The 20,529-nt window shown below is 39.8% G+C and overlaps 2 protein-coding genes across 7 annotated transcripts; both read right to left on the bottom strand.

Annotated features, from left to right (window-relative positions):
* Nucleotides 1–1,256: 1,256 nt before the first annotated feature.
* On the bottom strand, nucleotides 1,257–9,017 carry prrx1b (paired related homeobox 1b). 3 transcript variants are annotated; one of them, XM_020048843.3, is made up of 5 exons: nucleotides 7,996–9,017; nucleotides 4,974–5,149; nucleotides 3,754–3,935; nucleotides 2,623–2,688; nucleotides 1,257–2,311 (listed from the first exon to the last, which is right to left on the bottom strand). In XM_020048843.3, the coding sequence occupies exons 1-5, from the start codon at nucleotides 8,240–8,242 to the stop codon at nucleotides 2,179–2,181; spliced, it is 804 nt and encodes a 267-aa protein (XP_019904402.1). In that variant the 5' UTR covers nucleotides 8,243–9,017; the 3' UTR covers nucleotides 1,257–2,178. The 3 variants fall into 3 exon arrangements, with proteins under 3 accessions (XP_019904402.1, XP_010870806.1, XP_010870805.1); XM_010872504.5 differs by having other exon boundaries at nucleotides 1,259–2,311; nucleotides 2,627–2,688; nucleotides 7,996–9,014; XM_010872503.5 differs by lacking the exon at nucleotides 2,623–2,688 and having other exon boundaries at nucleotides 1,261–2,311; nucleotides 7,996–9,013.
* A 4,945-nt stretch (nucleotides 9,018–13,962) lies between these two features.
* On the bottom strand, nucleotides 13,963–19,476 carry gorab (golgin, rab6-interacting). 4 transcript variants are annotated; one of them, XM_010872500.3, is made up of 5 exons: nucleotides 19,253–19,474; nucleotides 18,778–19,102; nucleotides 16,501–16,602; nucleotides 16,246–16,386; nucleotides 13,963–15,490 (listed from the first exon to the last, which is right to left on the bottom strand). In XM_010872500.3, the coding sequence occupies exons 1-5, from the start codon at nucleotides 19,305–19,307 to the stop codon at nucleotides 15,046–15,048; spliced, it is 1,068 nt and encodes a 355-aa protein (XP_010870802.1). In that variant the 5' UTR covers nucleotides 19,308–19,474; the 3' UTR covers nucleotides 13,963–15,045. The 4 variants fall into 4 exon arrangements, with proteins under 4 accessions (XP_010870802.1, XP_019904294.1, XP_010870803.1 ...); XM_020048735.2 differs by lacking the exon at nucleotides 19,253–19,474 and adding an exon at nucleotides 17,503–17,632 and having other exon boundaries at nucleotides 18,774–18,842; XM_020048734.2 differs by having other exon boundaries at nucleotides 15,398–15,975; nucleotides 19,253–19,476.
* Between the last annotated feature and the right edge of the window lie 1,053 nt (nucleotides 19,477–20,529).

Below are 20,529 nucleotides of genomic sequence, written 5' to 3' on the forward strand. Positions count from 1 at the left end.
TTGATCATCTATCTCTTTATCTCTTGCTTCTACTTGCTCTCTACCTCTCACTCTCTCACTCTCTCACTCTCTCACACACACACACACACAAACATTCAGACACGCACACACACACAAAGACACGCAGACTCACTCTCCCCCTCTTTCTCTCTTTGACTGTCTCCTCTGTAATGGTCTCCAGATGTGACGCGGGGTGGGGGTGGGGGGGTGGGGGACTGATTGTATGTCATCTGCGCGGGCGGAGAGAGAGACGCCCGTCCGAGGGGACGCTGTCAGGCCTGATGGAGTGGCCAGGGCCCGGGGCGAGGGGCGAGGAGGGGTACAGGAGGGCGGGGGTCAGATTGATCTTAACATCTGGAATCACTTCAGGTCAGCCTGGCCATGAAAGGTGAGCCAGGGCGCCATTGTGCTGAGCAAACACGCAACGCAGTGATGGTACCTAGTCGGATATTATCCCATGTAGACTACAGAAAACCTCAACAGCAATCAATGCAGTGAAAAACCTGCACAGCCCAAAACGAACCATACACTGCCTGGAAACGCAGACTTTCTTATATACACTGAGATGTACAGAGGACAAGGTGTAAAAGAGCTTAGACCACACTGCTAACACGTCAAAGCCTAGCAGTTTTACGGCAGGATGTTCAGTGTCAAGTTAAGTCAACTTGTGTTTGTTTATGACAGGTAATGAAGGGCCTGTGAGTAGAAACACCCATCTGTGACAGCCGCTAAGGCCGCTGGGCCCACAGCATTAGAGAGAGGATTTCCCTCCTCGTAAATCTTTGCTTTTTAAAAATGTAATGTTTCAGTTTGTGGTACTGGTAATCAGCCGATCGGGAAAAGCTTGAGTATGCTGGTATTTTGAAGGAGAAGTCTGTCCTCGGGTTATAAAACTTTTAAGGGAAACATATAAAACCCATTTTCTCTCCAAACAGGCAGTATACAATTCCTCAGTATTCCTCAGTATTATTTATTATTTTAATAAATCTAATGTTGACATGGAAATGTTTTACATCCCGGTTTGACTATTTAAACACATTTTAAACTTTTCATTAAGAATGTTGCTATTTATCTGGGTCTTGACCCATACAAAGATAGTAGCGCAAAATAACTAATAATATCTTACAAACTTTTAAAAGCAACCACCACATCTTCTGATCAAAATTAATCTTATTCATATAGACCTTGTGGATGGATAGTGCAACTCTCTAAAGTTCAACACTGTGAGTCTGACACAGTGGCTTTGCTTGAAATGCATTTTATTAATATACATGATTATCTGTTACAAATAAACGATATCATACAAAGATCTGAAACTACTTGGTTGGATTTAGAAATAGTTACATTAGCCTTTCTTGAATAGCGTACCATTACATGAATCAAAAGTTGTCTAAAATTGTTTTGCTTGTCAGTGGTATAAATGAAAAGAAACGTGAAAACTAAAATAATTAAAAAGTATAAATGTATGTAACCTCCCAATTTACATGGAATAGTCCTTGTTGTTGTTTGTTGTTGTGTTGATCAGAAAGTTGCTCATCCCATTCTGGTTTTATAATCCTATTGATTGGCTCTATTATAAAAAAGAGGCGGAAATCCATTTGAAAAGTAGTCCGTACAGGTATCTTCTCACCACGGCAACTTGGTCCGTGGTCTAGAATGTGATTTAAACTATAGATCAGACACATTCTGACAGTCAGATTTTTCTCAGGGTCTGAGAGAACATCTCTCCATTGATATCTATGGAAATTACCCTTTCATTCAGTCAACACCAAATTGAACAAAAACAGTCAGTTGCTACTACAGCTTCCAGTCGCAGTCTCCAGGTCTTTGATATCATTGGCAGGTACAGACATCGATATTTCAGTGATGTTCAGGACAGGAGAGAGGTGGCTCACGGAATCAGCCTCTCAGATTTCCTCTGCACTGTTTTCTTTCTCATCAAATGCTTCAGCTATGTGGACAGTATATGACGCAGGTCCATCGCTATAGTGACAGCGCTTAGGAGAGAGAGGAGACTTTGCGCTAAAGGTCCATGAAGGGTGGTCAGAAGTTGAACATCCCTGTCGGGGTGAGGCTGGGGTCTGACTTGTCTGTCCATATGGGACAGACGAGGGAGAGAGAGTGGGTGCCTTCTCCTGTCCCCCGGCCCCAGCGTCAAGCCTCTCCCCCCCCCCCTCCTCAGTTGACCGTGGGCACCTGGTTCAAGCTGTACTCCTTGGCTTTAAGCCGTAAGTTGGCAATGCTGTTGGCCATGTTCATTCCCTGGGATGTATTGGGGTTGGAGCATGTGGGGGAGTAGGTTGCCATGGTACTGAAGAAGAGAAAGGGTACAGAGGACAAATGTCAGATAGAACTGTAACCAGGGGGCATTTAGCCACCATGGCAGTGTGAGACTACTAGAATAACAAAACATCAATATTCATATTACAGAACTCATAATGAGGAAAAAACATCAAATTAGGTTAATTGTTCATGGCTGTGAACGTCAAGATTTTTGGCAGTCTTTTGAATGACAACTAAATACTTGTTTTGTATTCACTTACTCTTTCACTTAAATATCAAGACACTTCAAGCCAAAAACATAATTATTAAGGAACCAAATGTAGTAAAAGTAAATAGTACTTGCTTTCTGAGGGCAGCATTTTCTGTGGCACTCGCATTGGCCCTCCCTCCGGCATTGGGTACCAGCTTAATAAGAATATATAAATGGTGTTTAAATGTATGTGTTAGCACGACCACATTAGTGTGATATTATTCACTTACTACGTCTGGTCATGTGACTATCCATTAGTTCATACAGCTGGGTCAGAAAGTGTTACCCACTGAGGTGCATTTGGAGAATGGAGCCTTTGGCTGTAGCGACCGTGTCAGACATTTTATACTGACTTTCAAAAGAAGGGATTACTGTAAATTACAACCAATGTAACCAGAGTCACAAAAAATCCTGCCCAGTGGAGTCTGCTAGTGCTCTAATGTTCATTATTTGGTTTTGTATAGCAAAGAAGATCACAGGGGTCAACAGAGGATTTAATACAGTTTGCTCTCAGATTATCACCTCATCGCAACAGACATCTTGCCCCCATTCATGTAGAGGAGAATTAAGAGAAGTGAGAAAAATAATGATTGACCGTATTCTATAGATACAGATATTGATCTAGAAATAGGAACAGATCCATATTGTGAATTGTCAACATGCAATATGTACAAAACAATCATGCATAATGTTTGAAACATATAAGTCTGGGATAGCAACTGCTATGAACAGGGTGTGATTAAACTATGAGAACAGACCATAGAGAAAGCCTGTAATCGAATGAAAGAGAGAGGAGAAGGGAGAGAAGTTGTGATGACTTGACTCAATGTGACCGACAAGGTTCCTAACAGGACAGAAAACGAAACAAGATAACCTAAACCTGACTATTGTTTATCAAAGCCAAGGGTGAATACATTAAGAGTTTCCTTTTGAGCCAGGTGATCCTGAAATCTGGTGGGGTTTGTGTAAATATGAGGAGTATGTACAGGTGAGAGGAGGACAGATCTATGGGGAGGAAATGAAACAATAACATGAAGCAGTGGGGAGTTTTGGAAGGGAGGTGGGGTTGAAGGTCACGGGTGGTGGGGCGTTCGGAGGGAGGTGGGGTTGAAGGGTACGGGTGGTGGGGTGTTAGGAGGGGAGATGTGGGTGCTCTGTGGAGGGCGAGGGGGGGGGTAGTGATATGAGAGGGCTGAGACACATGGGGAGAGTGGGGGTACCTGTAGGGAGATGCACTGCCCCAGGACAGATAGTCATTGGGGCGAGGCGCTGGGCGGGGTACGATGGGCTGCTCCACGGCCGTAATGTCACCGGAGTACGACTTGAGGAGAGAGGCGTTCTTGCTGGCCAACATGGCACGCTCGTTCCGACGGAACTTTGCCCTTCTGTTCTGAAACCACACCTGGAGAAGAAAAATCCCAACAGAATTAGGAAGGCACATTCTTATTCAAGAAATTCATGCACAGCAGACCCTTGAATATAAGCCGTCTAATTGACCCTGACAATAATTGGAGTTGTACAAACTACTTTGAGGTGGAATGAGACAGCAAAGGAAGTCCCAGAGTGCAATGGATAGGACTCCCTGGTGCTCTGTTCTCCCTGGGGAGCAACCAGCGTAAGTAAAATAGGTCAAATACTTATTCTATATACGGTAGAACATCTTTCACCTTCATGTCTTAATTTCTTAAGGACATCCTTATTTTCTAACAATGTGATCCTGTTAGCTCCCTACTGTTCTGAAAGATGTTCGTGTTCAGTAGAGGAATACAGACATACCTCTTTGCACTGACTAATACTGTCCTTTCAACAACCACACTTTCTCACAGTGCTACAATACCCAACAGTGGACACACAAACATTGCCATACGCCTCCTTTATTAGCAGATCAAGGGCCTGACTGGGGGTACTAATAATGCTATTCCTTAGTCTGAAATCCAATCCATTATTAAACGCTTTGGGAGCACTGGGGCTCAGGGAGGCACAATGTCCGCTTACGCAATGCCTCAGGAATGAGCCCAGAGTCTATTTTATCAAAGGATTTCTGCATCACGATCTGGTATGCATTAATCACAGATGGGTTTGCTCTATTCCTCTCTCTCTCTCTTTCCCTTTCTTTCCCACTCTGCCTTTATCTCTCTCTTCCTCGCCCTCTCAATGTCTCCCTCTCACACACAACAAACTGTACTAGCAACATCAAACTGAAATAATTAAACAAGGTATTATTCATAATCCGGGCCAATTTAAAGAACTAACCTTTATATACCTACTCATTTACATAAAGAGATAACACACGAGCCGCGCCTGGGGACCACCTCTCAGCACGTTGCTGGGGAGTCCTTCATGATGACGAGATAACAACGGCGAGGATAGGATTACTGTCTGTTGACTAATGGGGGGCGGGGGTAAGAAACTTCTGTTAAATTGCATACTATTGTCCTACCTGCACCCGTGCCTCTGTAAGATTCACTCTTCGGGCCAGGTCCTCTCGGACGAAGGCATCGGGGTAATGGGTCCTCTCAAACACCCTTTCCAGAGCCTGGAGTTGGCTGCTGTTGAACGTCGTTCGGTTCCTTCTCTGCTTCCTCTTTTTTTTCTCTTCGGCGTTTAGCTGCTCATCTGCAACAACATCGTAACATTGTTCAGATGCGGAGAAAACTATTGCAACTGTCGACTTATGATACTGTGGCATGTTGTACTCGCGCAGAACTAACTATAATAGCTAACTATAATATATCATTATAGGCGCTAACTTTAATGTCCCCTCGGTGTCTGCTGCCTGTTCCCAACATGTTTTATGTCCTTCATTTCTTTATGAAATGTATTACCATAGATTTTCACACGACAAAACATAGGTACGGCATTTCGATTCCGTTTCCCTTTAGATTTAGACTCAATTTTACTAGTCTACAACTTGCAAGTTTTTATATCGGTGTTATGTATTGTAAATTTCAAATTTCATTTGTTATTGAAATTTCATTTCAATAACAAATGTAGTTACAAATAGAAAGAAGAAAAACTTGCGAGCAAAAACACACACACACATACAGACACACAGGCTTACAATGGGCATATATTTCTTGTAAAAATTGGCATCATGTGTGTCCACAGTGCTATTTTCAACACTTGTGTCAACACAACCAGTTTATTGTCATCATCTCGTGTAATGAAAGGGAGAGAGGAAAAGCTTTCCCCATCAGTCATCAAGTGTATGACAAACCTCTTCAATTACCTTAAGAGTGTTTAGTAAAACCATTGTTTCTGTTGTTACAGTCAAATATGAATAAAAAGTAAGCCTACACAAAATATTTTTGGGGTAGTTACACAATTTTGTACCAAAGGTCAAAACCTTTCCCAGGAAGTACCCACAATATATTACGGCATGTTACAAATCCATTGTAGACGAAACCATAAAGAACCGCCAATATGTGTAAGCTAAACCATTGTGAAATATGAGGTTTTGATTTTATTTGAAGAATACCTGCGTTTTAAAATGTTATGATATATGGTATGTATTTAATGAATATAAATATTCCTTAAAAAAATACAATATAAATATAAATACCAGGTATGTAATTACAGTTTAATACAAAAACAAACTGAGCGATATTGGGGACAGCAGTGCTGTATATTAACTGTAATAATTCAGACATTTCAGATAACATACAGGGTAAAACATGTAAAATAAATGTTTTTATAATGCAAATACGATACATTCATCAGAATTCTAATGATAAATCCCGTGCTGTGGCAATGCACTCATTTCAATAACAAATGTAGTTACAAATAGAAAGAAGAAAAACTTGCGAGCAAAAAGGGAAGAGCAATAGGCCATATAACGGGATATGTTTATTTTTTTATTGTGGTATTATTTCAGTTGTGTAACATATTGCATTTGGTAAATGGTCTTTAGAAATAATCGCGTGATCATTTTGCATGGAAATATATACTTATTTTCACATCACAACGAATAAAAAAGAATTGCAATGAATGTAGCTAAATGGACAAATTGAAACATTAGGCCTAATCCTATACTGACAAAATACGTCGTTTCTCCCTGGTAAAGAAATGAATTGAGATCGTGACTTATTTTTTTCCAATGTCAAAAGTGTTCTTATTGACAATTATAGAGATGCTTTTCTGGGGGCAGTTTCACATTTCAACATTGAAATTAGGTGATAATGGGATGAAAACCTTTCCAATTCAACGAATGGTTAAAAACACGCATAACCCAAATCATAATACCATAATACCTATACTGTCAGCTGACCTTATGCAAATTCGTTTAGGTTAAAGCTCGAATGAAATTTGAAGGTCACCTAATACTTTTTAAAAGAGAAAATTGACGAAGGTTTAAGGCCTTTGAATTATTTAAATTATCCAATTTGTGTTTCTCATTCTAAAATCTCACATATATTGTTTATGTTTACGCATTTAAAACATTAAACAAAAATCCCACAAGATTGAATTACGAAACATATTTATTCTTGACAAGCATATCTAATCACATTTTGTTATTTGATCCCGTAATTGTCATAGCCATTTCCAGATGACACTTCAGATAATTATGACAAATGTTATTTATAAATATTCTGAAGTTGTTTGACAAGCGAAATAACTGTGAATTAACGACGTCACCTCGCACCTTCTATTACCCATGTTTCTCACACACCTCTTCTTGAGGTCCGATTTACCCGTAAAATAACAATAACACTCATTAAACCCTAACGTTTCTGTCAACCTCTCCAAATGACACTGGATATGAGGGCGTATCACCCGGGACCTGACAGCTTTATTTACTCTCTCAGCGGCATGGCACAGAGGGAAGAACCGCTGTGTTCTTTTGCTTTTACTGAGTTTATCCAAGTTAACTTCAGTCTTCTTTTTCGCCATGTTAAGAGTTTTAGACTAACCAAAGAACATGCTTTTCTGACATATCCAATCAAGGCAATTTTTGAAGATCAAATGTTTTTTATTTTATAGTTTGACTTGTGTTTGATTGACCGTATAAAAAAGTAATATTTCGTTGACATCAAAGAGTAAACTAATGGCGTTTTTAGTGTAGACGACAGAAATTGTTTTAGCAAGTCACCTATGTTTCCTTTCATGTGCGCAACAGTTTCCACAGGTTAGCTTTAACGCAACTCAATAAAAGTAGTTTGCAGTAGGCTTATGTCATTGTTGTCATAAATATATAGGACTAAACGGCATTTAAAACCTATACCATAGCCTACTGTAGCATACACTGGAACTCGGCTCTGAAAATAGGCCCACTTAAATTACACACGCAAACAGAAATTGATTTATTCCCAAACCATGCATATTATTCTGCTGATTATTAACAGCAAAGGTTAATATATCCTACACCGAATGGATATAGCCTGGATTTGCACGTATATTAAAATATCTTCTTAATGACATCATGCAGTCCTGAGTGTATAGGCTGCACTTTGAGGCTTACTTACTCTCCTGCTGAGTGGTGTCGCTCCCACTGGTCAGTCCCGGGGATTCCAACATATTCCTCCCCGCCTCACCGACACTGTCGTCAGCCTGAGTTCCAACCATTTCCCCGGCCTCTTCCAGGTCCAACAGGTGGCTCACCGAGAAGTTCTTTTTGGCTTGAAGATTTTCCAGATTCGATGTAATCGGACTCTCCAAGCGATTTGATATCGTTGCTTGCCTGTCCATTACATGCGCATAGCTAGAAGTCATGACGCAAATAGGATACAGTAGAAGAAAATACCAATAATAACAAGCAAGCCAAAATGATCCAGGAACGCAAGAACATGAGCAACGCGTCCAAACCAGTCGGATAAACTTTTCCAAGAAAAACAAAGTTTCTGAAATCCAAACGGAGCACTGGTGGTAAACCCAACTTCTACAGACAGCGGGAAATGGAATGTTTTCCTTGTTTTCCGCGATTACAAATCTCTACGCATCCCGTCCATCCATAAACAGGCACGTAAACAAGAAACATAGGTCGCCATATAAAATCACAGCGTCCAGCACCTGGTTTTTCAAGAAGTCCTCTTAAACAGTACTCAGCCACTACCCACTACTGTTGACTCACGGTCGCAACTGACAGAGCTAAGCAGAAAGCGCTGATGCCGAACAGATGCACTCGTGTGTGCGAAAAGCTGGCTCAGCTTAGCTAAAAGGCACTGGGGCTGGACGCAGCCGCTTTTCTTCGAGCTGTTTTTCTCAGTGAGAATCAGTCGATTCTATTTCTTTGCCCCTCTCTCTCTTTTTCCCTCCCTCCCTCTCTCTCTCTGCTTCTCTCGCTCCGCACTTCAAACAAGGCTCACGCTGGCACGCTGCGGATGCTGCCTGCACTAGCCGGAGAGTAAATGAAACCCTGAGACCCCTAGGAGGGTAGATGGACCCTAATAGGAGCCCGTAATTACGTGGCGATGCCTTTGTGCTGTTTGACGTTTCACAGACCAGTTCACTACGCTCCCGTACTCCTTAAGCTCTGCCCTCCCCTTCAGCAGAAAACAGAGCTCCAACATCATCTCCACCGCATAGAACCTACTGATTAAGTATTTTTAATGAACCTCTGGCAACCTTAACCAATCCATTGGAACCAGAGGCGCGGAGAGTCCCGCGAGCACTTAACAGGAGGGATAATTATCACCTGGTGATCGAGCCATGAGATTGTAACTGTGCTAGATTTAAACTGTCGGGGCTCTCGGCCCCGGACCAACTAAATCGTGAATGCACGGGATTCAATCGTGGCCCATGGTTCAATTTCACTTATATACGTGGTCATTTAAATTATACTGTAATAGCTATATTTTGATTGATGCTTAAAAAATAGGACATTGACCATACCTGTATAGCTACAGTGGTTTAAATTAAACATAATCCCAAACATAAATCAGTGGCAATCAACTGAGATAAGTGCATTGTTGTTTGTTTTCCCGCTGACACACAATAGATAGGACTAACAACTAGAGCTTTTTCTTAAGAAATATCTCTGGGTACAACCAAATCCAAACCCCAGACATTCTAATAGACCACAATCCGTTATCTGAGGTGTGTTCTTTGGGTTTAGTGCGCAACTCTGGACTTGAATGGGGTCTCATTTTATGTGACTGGGGTCTTAACAGGGGGGCTAAGGCTGGGATGGAGCAATGAAGGAATGGTGAAATGGAAGTAGTGAGGGGTGGGGGGGTCCATGTGTTTAGATGGCAGCTAGTAGACTGTAGGCTCCAAGCTGCCATAGACATCCCGTAGCTTCCAGACCCTGATCTGGGAAAAGAACACTTGATGCCATCAAAGACACGCGGATTGAATCCAGATGTGCTGCTTTCGTTTTTTCCATGTATTTAATGAACGCGCAGGGATAGAGTAGACTTTTTCATATTCGTTTTCCCCTCAGATTCCATTTTCCTGCCTACACGTCCATTAAGGTACCAGCATAAAATCCTAACAGTCTAGGCCTATACTACACATCTTGTACTTTTTCATTGCAGCTTTTTTTAAATTCAACACAGAAAACTATTCGTTTGTGTTTGTCTGACAAAACAACGTAGGCTAACTACTACGCTTAGGAATCAGATAGGTGTGAGCTGACCGTTGATTGGCACCTCTAAGAAACCAGGTATACCCATGTAGGCTAATTACACATTTTATGTTTATTTAAATATTTATTTATTCCTCAGAATATATATGTATGGTTTTTTTTCGCGTGTGGGCCTACGTAAAAATTTCGAATTCTATTTTTGTAAAGATAACTTTTGTGAGAGAATAACAAAGAGATCAAGTGTTTATTACTTTTAATAAGAGCTACATATTCTTGCCTAAAGTTCAAGGTCCCAATCTTTGCATATAAACTAGTTTGCTCGACAGAGTTCCACATTTTAAACGTTTTATTAGGCAATAAACATACTAAAAAGCAAAAAACTATTGTCCCCAGGAACCAAATGCTCATTCAATCAGTACAGGTGCGACTTCGTGACGACTAACGATACGTGTGTCATTTTAAGCAACCAAAAGAAATGATTAGTCCGTCGAAAACTCTCACTAATTATTTTTGAATATGATTGTGGACTTACAAAAGCAAAACTAGGCCTAAGTAAAAGTTAGAGTTGACATTTCTCCGTTATGTTTAAATTATTGGACATGTTGCTGTGCAATTGTTGGGATTTTTCCCCACATCACATTATTATTATTATTTAAATGTCATAACCTTGTAATACGTATTAAACTCAGATTCACCAAGTTTATCTTTGGAGAGGATTCAATTAAATGAAGAGGATTAAATTAATTTAGCCTAAGTGGAAAGCGACATGGAGCATATCCATTATTTGCCATTATTTTGCCTTAATGTAAGTTCTTTGTCGTTACAAATTATCAATAAGATTAAAACACAACGTTTTCTTTCCGATGGTTATCTTTCATAGTTTCACTGCTTGTTTCGTCCATATTATGTCCAGGTAAGGAATTCACTCTAGTTTATTAAAAGTGCTCCAGGCATAAGGGAAACGTAAAATGTCATAGTCTTGGATAATTGATTTGTAAAAAAAAAAAGAAACGGCTAAAGATAAGCTACAGGCAATGCTAGATAATACAGAAAAATATTAAGTTCAGTTTATCACGGTGCAGGAATAGTTATTCCACAATAAAACTATGGAAATTGTTTTGGTAGCCTTACTGTTCAGACAATGTCAAGAATTACGGAATTGATTGAGATTATCATTATTTTAATAATAATAACTACCAAAATGTTTTAAATGTATGCATCAACACACTAAGCATTTTTTAAATTAAAATGATGCATACTCAAAAATGTATTTCCATGATATCAGCACCTGAAATGGTTGCCTACATAAAACAGCAACAGTCGCTCCAGTCTTTATAATCAGGATCAGCGAGAGTGAATTAATTTCACACGCGCAGGGCATTGTAAACTAGGCGTGTTTTTTAATCTGGAGCAGATTGTTTTCTATGTCGAAACACCACACAGGCAGTTTACAATTAGTGCTCTGAATTCGTCTTGTTGAGTGCAGGAACAATAGAAGCAAGCACCGTGTCGCATGCCCCTTCAGCCAGAAACCAGCCCAAATGGCAAATGGAAATGAAATTAGCCCACACAATGACGCACACGCAAAACGGTTTGTAAACAGCTCTTTAAAAGTGCAACCAATTATCAACTCTTATTACCTCGAAATCGTGAAAATCTATTAGTTTCTATGCGTTATAACGAATAAAAAAATCGTGATTATAAAACGCCAACGGTGATTTTATACATTGTTACTTAAAAACATCTGTAAATTGTGGATTCTAATGTAGTAATCAGAACTTGTTTCCCGCGCGAGGGATTTGCGTTTCAACAGGTATAACGATGAGAATTCCCTTGTCGCTGCAATCAGGGATGGAGAGGAGAGAGGAGGGTGGGGGCAGAAGGCAACACATGGTCTCCGGTAAGGAGAGTCAACAAGAAGGCCATTTACTCTCAATTAGGGAAATAAAGGCGGACAGGGGCCAACGCACATACCCCAATCAGCACCAAGGGTCACTGGACAGCACTGCAGCCAGCCAGCCTGGCCGACAGAGACGCACGCTACCGCCTGAGATGAGTGAAAGTCTATAGACAAGGGCAAGGTAAACCTTTAGATAGCCTTATACAAAACTGAAATAAAAATAATGCAATAGGAATTTTCTTAGAGGGAAATGGATAAGCTTATTTTGGTTGACTTAGCTTCAAGTTGACCTTTCAACGTCAATAAATGGACATAAAAACATTTTGCATGTCCATTTCAAAAACAATTTCGATACAATTGTTATTTTACGCGTAGGCAAATATAGAAAAATAAACAGAGCCTATGCTGAAATAGCAACGATAACTCAAAATATTCACATCCTATTACATTTCCTTAATTAAATACACCAGACTATGTTAATGTAATTATTGCAAAACTGCCCCATCGTTTTAAAGAGAAAATGAATGTCTGATTTCAAATATGTCAATTTAGATAGGCTACATAAGGTAAGGTTATTCCTCAGCGGGTGGTCGTTTTCAAGGGCTGTCTTATTGCTGTTTGCCCAACAAACAATCTTCCAGCCTGACTTTCAATAAAATGTATAAATTTAGTGTAGTCTAGATGTATCACAGGCATATATTAGTTATCCATATGAGTGCGGTTAACACACAGACTTGCCAATATATGCTAATAAAATATTACAGTACATTCCACACGTTGGCGTGCTATCAACGCATTGCATTTTCTATTAACTTTTTATTCATTAATTCTTAACAAATATAAATTGCTTAATGTCAGTGTTTTTTGACAGGATTGACTCGAAAATTCAAAAATTCTAGGCACGCCTTTTCCTGTATATGTGTGTTTATATAGGCAAAGCCTATATATATATATATATAAAAACAGAAAGTGCACCAAGAAATACTAAAACATAAAAAATGTACGGTCCCCTTTGTTCCGGGAGGCTAAAATAAGACAGACATTCGTAAACGAAAATATTTGGGTAAAGGCTGTTGATCTTGTCTCAACTATTCATTATTGATGCAAATTATATTAATTTAATTGATTTCTCATAGCCCACAGTGTCAAGGTCAAGAGACCGGAGATTTTCAGTAAAAGTTGATCTCAGGGTTTCTCTCAGTTGTCAGTTCTCAGGTTACACTGCCTTTCTTGACCTGTCTAGAGACGCTAGCGCCACATAAATCAAACAGATCTCTAGAGAAGTCTGCCGCTCTCTGAACTTGCTAGGGCCTAACACCTCACTAAGCCCATGGCTAATATTTTGGAGAATTGGCCAATGCCCAAATTATCGAGCAAAACATCCTATATGGAGCTCAGTTAACAAAAAGTAGGTCCTGTATGTTTTATATTATTAATACCAGAAAAGTTAACTTCCTATTCTGAGGTACGCATTCATGCGCAACTTGCCGTGAAACAGCCATCAGTAACTAACACATTGTTATTAAAACAAATTAGTAAAATGTAATTTTAGGCAGGATATCAAACGTATTAAAGCGATGACCTGTGAGGTGGCGGGGACATTCAGTGGTCACTCACTACTCGCAAACTAATTAAAAGACTGGGGTTTATGGTCTTTCTTTCAGACGGCCAGATGTGACCAAAGCGCTGTAAAATCTCAGAGCGGTTTACAGAACACTTACTGCTCTTTAAAATGACTTGAAAAAGCGATGGTAGTTGAAACTATTCTCAGTAAATTCCTCCCCAGCACACCAAGCTGCAAGGAATTCACCAGAACGCTTTTGGCCGTTCAGTTAAAGGCAAACATACAACGATAAGACAAAAAATTAAATGCAATTTCAATATTTTAATCACATTAACTCAACATAAAAGATGAGTATCATATAAAGTGTTAAGGTTAACGTTTCTTGCGCGCTGTATTGTCCAGAATGTTTTCTTAAACGAGACAAAACATAACCACAGACAGAATTACTAGTACAAAATGTTTTAATACCCACCTGCTTTTAAATAAGCCTATTTTGATACAAAACTACAGGTGGTGGAATTTAAAGAAAAACATTAACTAAAAGAAAAAAAAAAGAAGACGGAACCTTTGGGAAATGATGGAACACAAAGGCACATAGACATATTTTACATAAAAAACGGCTGCATGCAGCACACCATAAAACAAGCAAGTCATGTAGCTCTAGTCATATTTTGTTCTCTAGAGTGCCACTAAAAAATAAGCCTCTAAGGCCATAATGGTATAGCAGCAACATGCTGAGGTGCCGTTTCCTCCTAAAGCATCCATACATTAGGAGATATCATCTTACCATTCTGTAGGAAGGCTGATGGAGACCCACAAGTCTTTACCAAGGAAACCCACTGTGACTGGGACAGACTGAGGTGAGTTTTGGAAATAGCAGCACTTGATTCCGTTACCCAAAGATATATTTATCTACAACATACAGACAGTAGATCTGAGACAGTGCTGCGTCATGGAACATTATAAAAATCTCTACCTGCACAGAGGAACACTCAGGAAGTAAATTGTTAGCCACCTCGTTTCAACTCCCCCATGAAAATAAAACTGTCCAATTCAAAATTGGCTAGGCTTTAAATTCTACCTTTGCTTTGCTACATGACAGGGAGAGCATTCACTTCAGATGTAAAACCACATGTTGTGCAAAAAGAGGTTGAAGCAGAGAATGAGACAGCCACATGTAAAGATCACAGAATAACAGTGACAACACACTAATGTTGATCGCTCCATGATGAAGACTCAAGTGCTCACTAAGCCAGTTCTCATGTACGCAAACACCAAATCATTTTTCTTCAGTGTCAAACTGCCATACATATTCAATAGAGTTATTACACAAAGGACATTGTTACCACTTAATCAATGGGCGCTAGTGTATATATATATATATATATATATATATTAATGTTGGTATACAGAGTAAATACTAACAGGAATGTTTGACACACTGAATCAGTCCAGATGCTTTGAAGCGCAAAAGTCGCGACTGACATGAAGTCATGGACTCACAGACCATCCCCTCCCCCCAAGTCTCATGAAGGTGAAGCCGGAACCTCGCACTGCCCCGCTAGGGGGCCGTTGGATGGTTTACTGTTCTGATCCCTCCCATTTGGTTCTGTCACAGTCACCGCGGGGCAGACTGGCAGGAGCGTGGTACTGCCTGCCTGTGTCTCCTTCTCAGTCCCAGGTGTGGAACCGTTGACTGGGGAAGCCAGTACCGCGTTCTTGCTCTCCTCCTGGACCTTAGTTGCTCCCCGGTCCTCTGCGGGCCTCCCCCTCTCCTCCCCCTCGGGTTCCTCCTCGGCGGTCTGAAGGTGTAGCTGCTGTAGCAGCTCCTCCAGCTTGTGGGCCTTGCGGAGCTCGTTCTGCTGGATGATGGCGCACAGGTGCTCGGTCAGTTGCTCCTTGACGTCCGTCTTCTTGTGAAGGTCCAGCTTGGCGGTGACGTACTCGGCCTCAGCCTTCTCGTATCGCTTCCTGAATGGGACGGGAAAGAATACACGCAGACAAGGGAATCAAATTACTTGCTTTTCATAGCAATTCATGTTGTTTCAGATGAAAGGGACGACACGCATTGAGTGACAGCTGTTCAGGGCCTTAGTGGGGAATTCTACAGAAAGCAATGTAATTATGGACTTGCTAACAGTTGACAGCCAAGGGGGTGTTTTTCTAAGAGCCAGTCCTCCGCATGCTAGGTCTCCATCCCAGCAATGACTGGACGTCATGGCAATTTCCAGAACATACAGCTTTCCTCAACTTTATGCAGGCTTACCAAGCTCCTTTTGTCTTGTTCAGATTGATGCAGGCTTTCCTGGCTTACATTGCCAACAGTGAACGTTTGAGTCTTAGGGGCATGGTTTTCTGTGTAAACATCGTGACGTATTGAGAGAATACTCACAAAAACCTGTAGGCGGCAGTGTTTCCAGGGTTTCAAAAGAGGGAGCAAAATCCAATGCTCATTGCTATATGAGAACAGGATTATTTTTTGTCGTTGACACAAATAATGATAGTGCATTACTAAATTAATTGGGCGAATTAATCGAACATAAATAGAAACATACTGAAACACTAATGACAAACAAATATTAACGAGCTTCTTGCTGTTAAAAAGAAAAGTACAAATTAAAGACCTAAGCAGTAGTTGGAGTCTGGGGACTCCTAACATCTACTGTAGGGTAGTGTCCAACTCAATGAGGGTCATAGATTGTGAATGTCCTCAATAGAGTGTTCACCTTGCAGCATTGTAGTCCATGCTGGCCTGCTCAATGACCCCTCTCAGGATGCCAATGTCGCTGGACACCATGTTGTCCAGAGTCTGCAGCTCTTTCTGGATCCTCTTCAGCTTCACAGCCTCTGCGTGTGTCTGCTTAGATCTGGGCTCACATAAAACACAGAGCATGTTGAATCTGTAGGAACGGTAACCGGATATATTCGTATAGATTTGAATCTGATAGTGTCCGTGCAAAGCATATCTGGTCTTTCCTTACTTCTCAGCAATAGTTTTGGTAAGCAGGGCTTTTTTGCGCTTATTCCTCTCTTCTATCATCTTCTGATCTCTCTGGAGAAACTCTAAGCGAGTCTTCTCTCGCCTATAACAGTGAAGGATGAAGAGGCCGTTACACACAAAGGCACTTACACAAAATAAAATGACACTTCAGAGGAAGACCATCCTACACAGTAATAACATACAAAATATAAACATTGTTGGCATCCAAAACGTAAGAGGTACTAGGTATGTTTTAAACTGGCTTAACAAAGCTACTGCATTTTGAGGCACATAAGAATTACCCTTCAGGAGGAAGAACCTAACAACAGCAACAAGGAGCCAGTGGAAATTACTTAGCATTACATAATTCTATAATTCTGTGGCATTTAAAAAAACGATTTAATAGCACCACATATCAAAGGTGATATTAAAATAGGTGGACCCAATGCTTTTATTTGAATGGTAAATGGACAAAAACATTTGTCAGTTCTAGTAAGGTACATGGATGATCATGGCTTTATTGACAAAGGTTTCTGGGTCTACTTCGATGTACCAGGTGGGCGAGATGCCCAGTTTGTTTTCGATCTGGTAAATTCAAATAACTAAAACATTTAAAAAATAACTCACCTGAGCTGATCGATAGCTAACTTTACGCACTGCTTTTTAACGAAGTTAATGAGCAACTGGAAAACATCCTAGAAGGTAGCCATGTAGTCGAAATAATTGTTAATTAAACTGTATATAACAAGAAGCGAGGGGGGGGGGGGGGCATTAAAAATAGCAAGTCCAGTGCATATATAGGGAAAACATTGAGGGCAAAGAGATAATAACATAATTATTAGTGACAAAAAGTCAGTAAAAGACGAAGGGAGAAAAGCCAATAAATGTCAAGACTGAGGTATATATTATTATTATTCAATGACATTAAATACAGTAACACAGTTAAACATCCCAAAATGCATGAACCATAGAGTTGGTTAGAAGACACATTCATATATATTACCCATGATGGAGTCTGTGAGGGAATTGACACTGTTGAAGGCACACTCCATTTTAATGTAGTCAAGTTGATGGGACATCATCCTTCATGATGACTCTGTTTGACATGACTCGAACTTAGTTTAATGAAGGATCTGCAAATAAAGTTGAAAATCCCAACCAGCAGACCAAGTCATCAAGAAGGATAAAGTTGAAAGACCAACCACTTGAAATAATTAAAATGATGGATTCCTCCAATTGGGATATCAATGCATAAACGCCCTTTTGGTCGCTAGAGGGCTCTAATCATCTCTACGGTAACAACAATATATGCACCCTTCTTATTCCCTGGGGCACTGGACATTTTTTTTAAATAATCGATACCGGATGAAGTCTCCCACACAATCACATGAATTAATGTCAATGTGACTTAAATCATTGCTTCGCCAGCTGCTTTTGTGTTGGAAAATTGTCACCTCAATCTTTAGCTGAAAAGTGAAGCTCTTTTTCAACATCCTACTTCCAAGATGAACCAATTCATCCTAATATTTAACATTAAACAGCTTTAAAACATATTTTAAGTTTAAAAAACCCTACAGTGAGAGTCTTCCGTCCTATTAAATTTGTCAAGTGAACAGCTGCCACTGGCCTAATGCATATGATCTATAAATAATAAAGTACAGGCAATTCTCGATCAGCCTAAGATACATTTGCTGATGACCTCACCAGACTATCATTTAATGTCAACATCATTCAGCTCCAGATGCTGTGTTCAACTTCTAAGCTTGTAAATGACTAGGTCTTCCATTTAAGAACAACTATGGCTCCAACACTAATGGGAAAGTTGAGCCTTTATTGTGTAGTGTGGCTGGTGCTGATGTCATAACGGCTCGGGTGATATGAAAACAACCAAAATCTCAGAATTGTACAGAAAATCCAGTAAAATCAGGAATGTAGAATTGTAGTGTGGAAAAAAAGTGTCTTTATGACGGTATATTTAAGTAACATAACGTCAAGCACTTCAAGAATTACCCCTACTATGCTAACACAACGGGTGTGACAATGGATTGTACCATGTAACTCAGTTAGCAGGGCATAGTGCTTGCAATGCCAGGGTTCTGGGTTTCATTACTAATGGGAGGCCAATGCAAAACAAATATGAAAATGAGCACACTGACTACTGTATATCACCCTGGAAAAGTGTTTGCTCAACTGTATACAATTAGTGACATGGCAAACGACTGATAACCATAACCCATTGTTCTATAACTAAAATATTGATATTCAAAGACTTACTAACAATTCCACCTCTTGCTTTTCCAACTCCCTGGTAATCTGCGATGTATCCTGTGCTGGAGCAGGTGCATCGTTGAGGGCAAGAGGCTCTTTCTGTCTGGAATCCTCCTCAACCGTCGTATGTGTGACACTGAAATGACTGACGGGCTGAACGGCAGCCTGGATCGGGGGCTTCGAGAGCTGCTGCTCGACTGGTAGCGTATGCGAATCGGGTCCATTTTTTTGTTGAGTGACTACTTGGAGCGCTCTTTCTCGCTGCAATTGTTGCCGACTCCGGTTAGTAGGAGCCGGTTTCCGTCCACGATCTAAAGCTGCAGGCACCGTCTGTTCTAATAAATTAGAAGGAAAACAAATATAGAAGTTGATACCGACGTACATCGTAAATACCAATCGAATTTATGAATTAATTGATATCTGTGGATCTGCACCAACACATCCTATTTGGCTAGCACTAGCTATTAGCTTGAACTTGATGTTACCTTTCTGTTGCAACTTTCGTAACTCCTCTTCTGAAAACCCTGCCCATACAGACATTTTGAGATTTTAATAATAGGAATTGAGTGACACGATATATTGGTTAGTTAATGCAGTTAAACATTTAACTAAACCATCCAAGTCAAATGCCTAAAGTTTGTCACTTTTCAGAAAAGCATTCCCCTAAACGGCCATTTCTGTGTACTGATGCCACGTCAAAGACCCTCAGAAGGACCATTGAAGGGACACTACAATAACGCCTGTTTTTTGTTTTTGTTTCCTTAATAAAAGTAATGTGACATTCAACGGTTTATATGATGTTAGAGTAATTTTATAAAACGTAGAAAGTAATACATTTAAATTAATAAGTGAGCGCATTTTTTGTTTGTTGCAAATAATTAAGAAAAGTGAAACCAAGGCATATCCTTTGCATACTAGTATACTTCAGAGACAGTTTGCACTGATTATTCTTCATAGCGAAGGTATGCAAAATTCCCTGTCACAATAAAGGCGATGTCATAGCAACCACGTAAATACTATATTCAAGTTGTACCAATGTAGTCTAATCTATCGTTTTTTTGTCTTTACTTTGGAGTCAGTGGTGGAAGTATTGATTTGTCAAAAAAAATAAAAAAAATCTTTGGAGGTAATTGTTTGAAATATCTGGGTTTGAGTACTGATTCAAAATATTATTTTCGAATTGAATATATTAAATTCGGAATGAATATATTAGAAGAAAATAATGATCATAAACTTGGGCTACTACACGGATCCAATAATTGTTGAAATTATTGAAAGACGTTAGTAGCCCACTGTATGTAGATTTAATTTATGACAATCATTCATTCACTGGTGCCATTTTATGATGTATAACCCATTGCAGGATTATGAATCACTTTTGCAGTGCTTCAACATATATTTCAACTTGTGTTTGTATGTGAATGAAAACCTGACTTTACTCATACTACACCTTTCAACAACAACATAACATGTTTTGTAGTTTTACAGTAGCAGTAGTTTTATTAACAGACCAATGTAGTTGAACATTACAACAGCTTATTAATCCTGTTAATTAATGCTTGTTTTGTATTATTATTATATTGGGCTATTACATAGTACAGTAGTTAACCATCTGATTAAGTATTATTTTATGTTCATTTCTTTACTGCAGGTTGAGCATCTCAAGATATTCCATTGTGCAAAATGTCAAATAAATAACATTAGCATAGAACTTGGAAGAAGTCTAAGACGTGCCATGTGACAAAAACATCTTCTGAGGTAC

Source organism: Esox lucius, chromosome 8 (genome assembly GCF_011004845.1).
Source record: "Esox lucius isolate fEsoLuc1 chromosome 8, fEsoLuc1.pri, whole genome shotgun sequence".
NCBI lineage: Eukaryota > Metazoa > Chordata > Actinopteri > Esociformes > Esocidae > Esox > Esox lucius.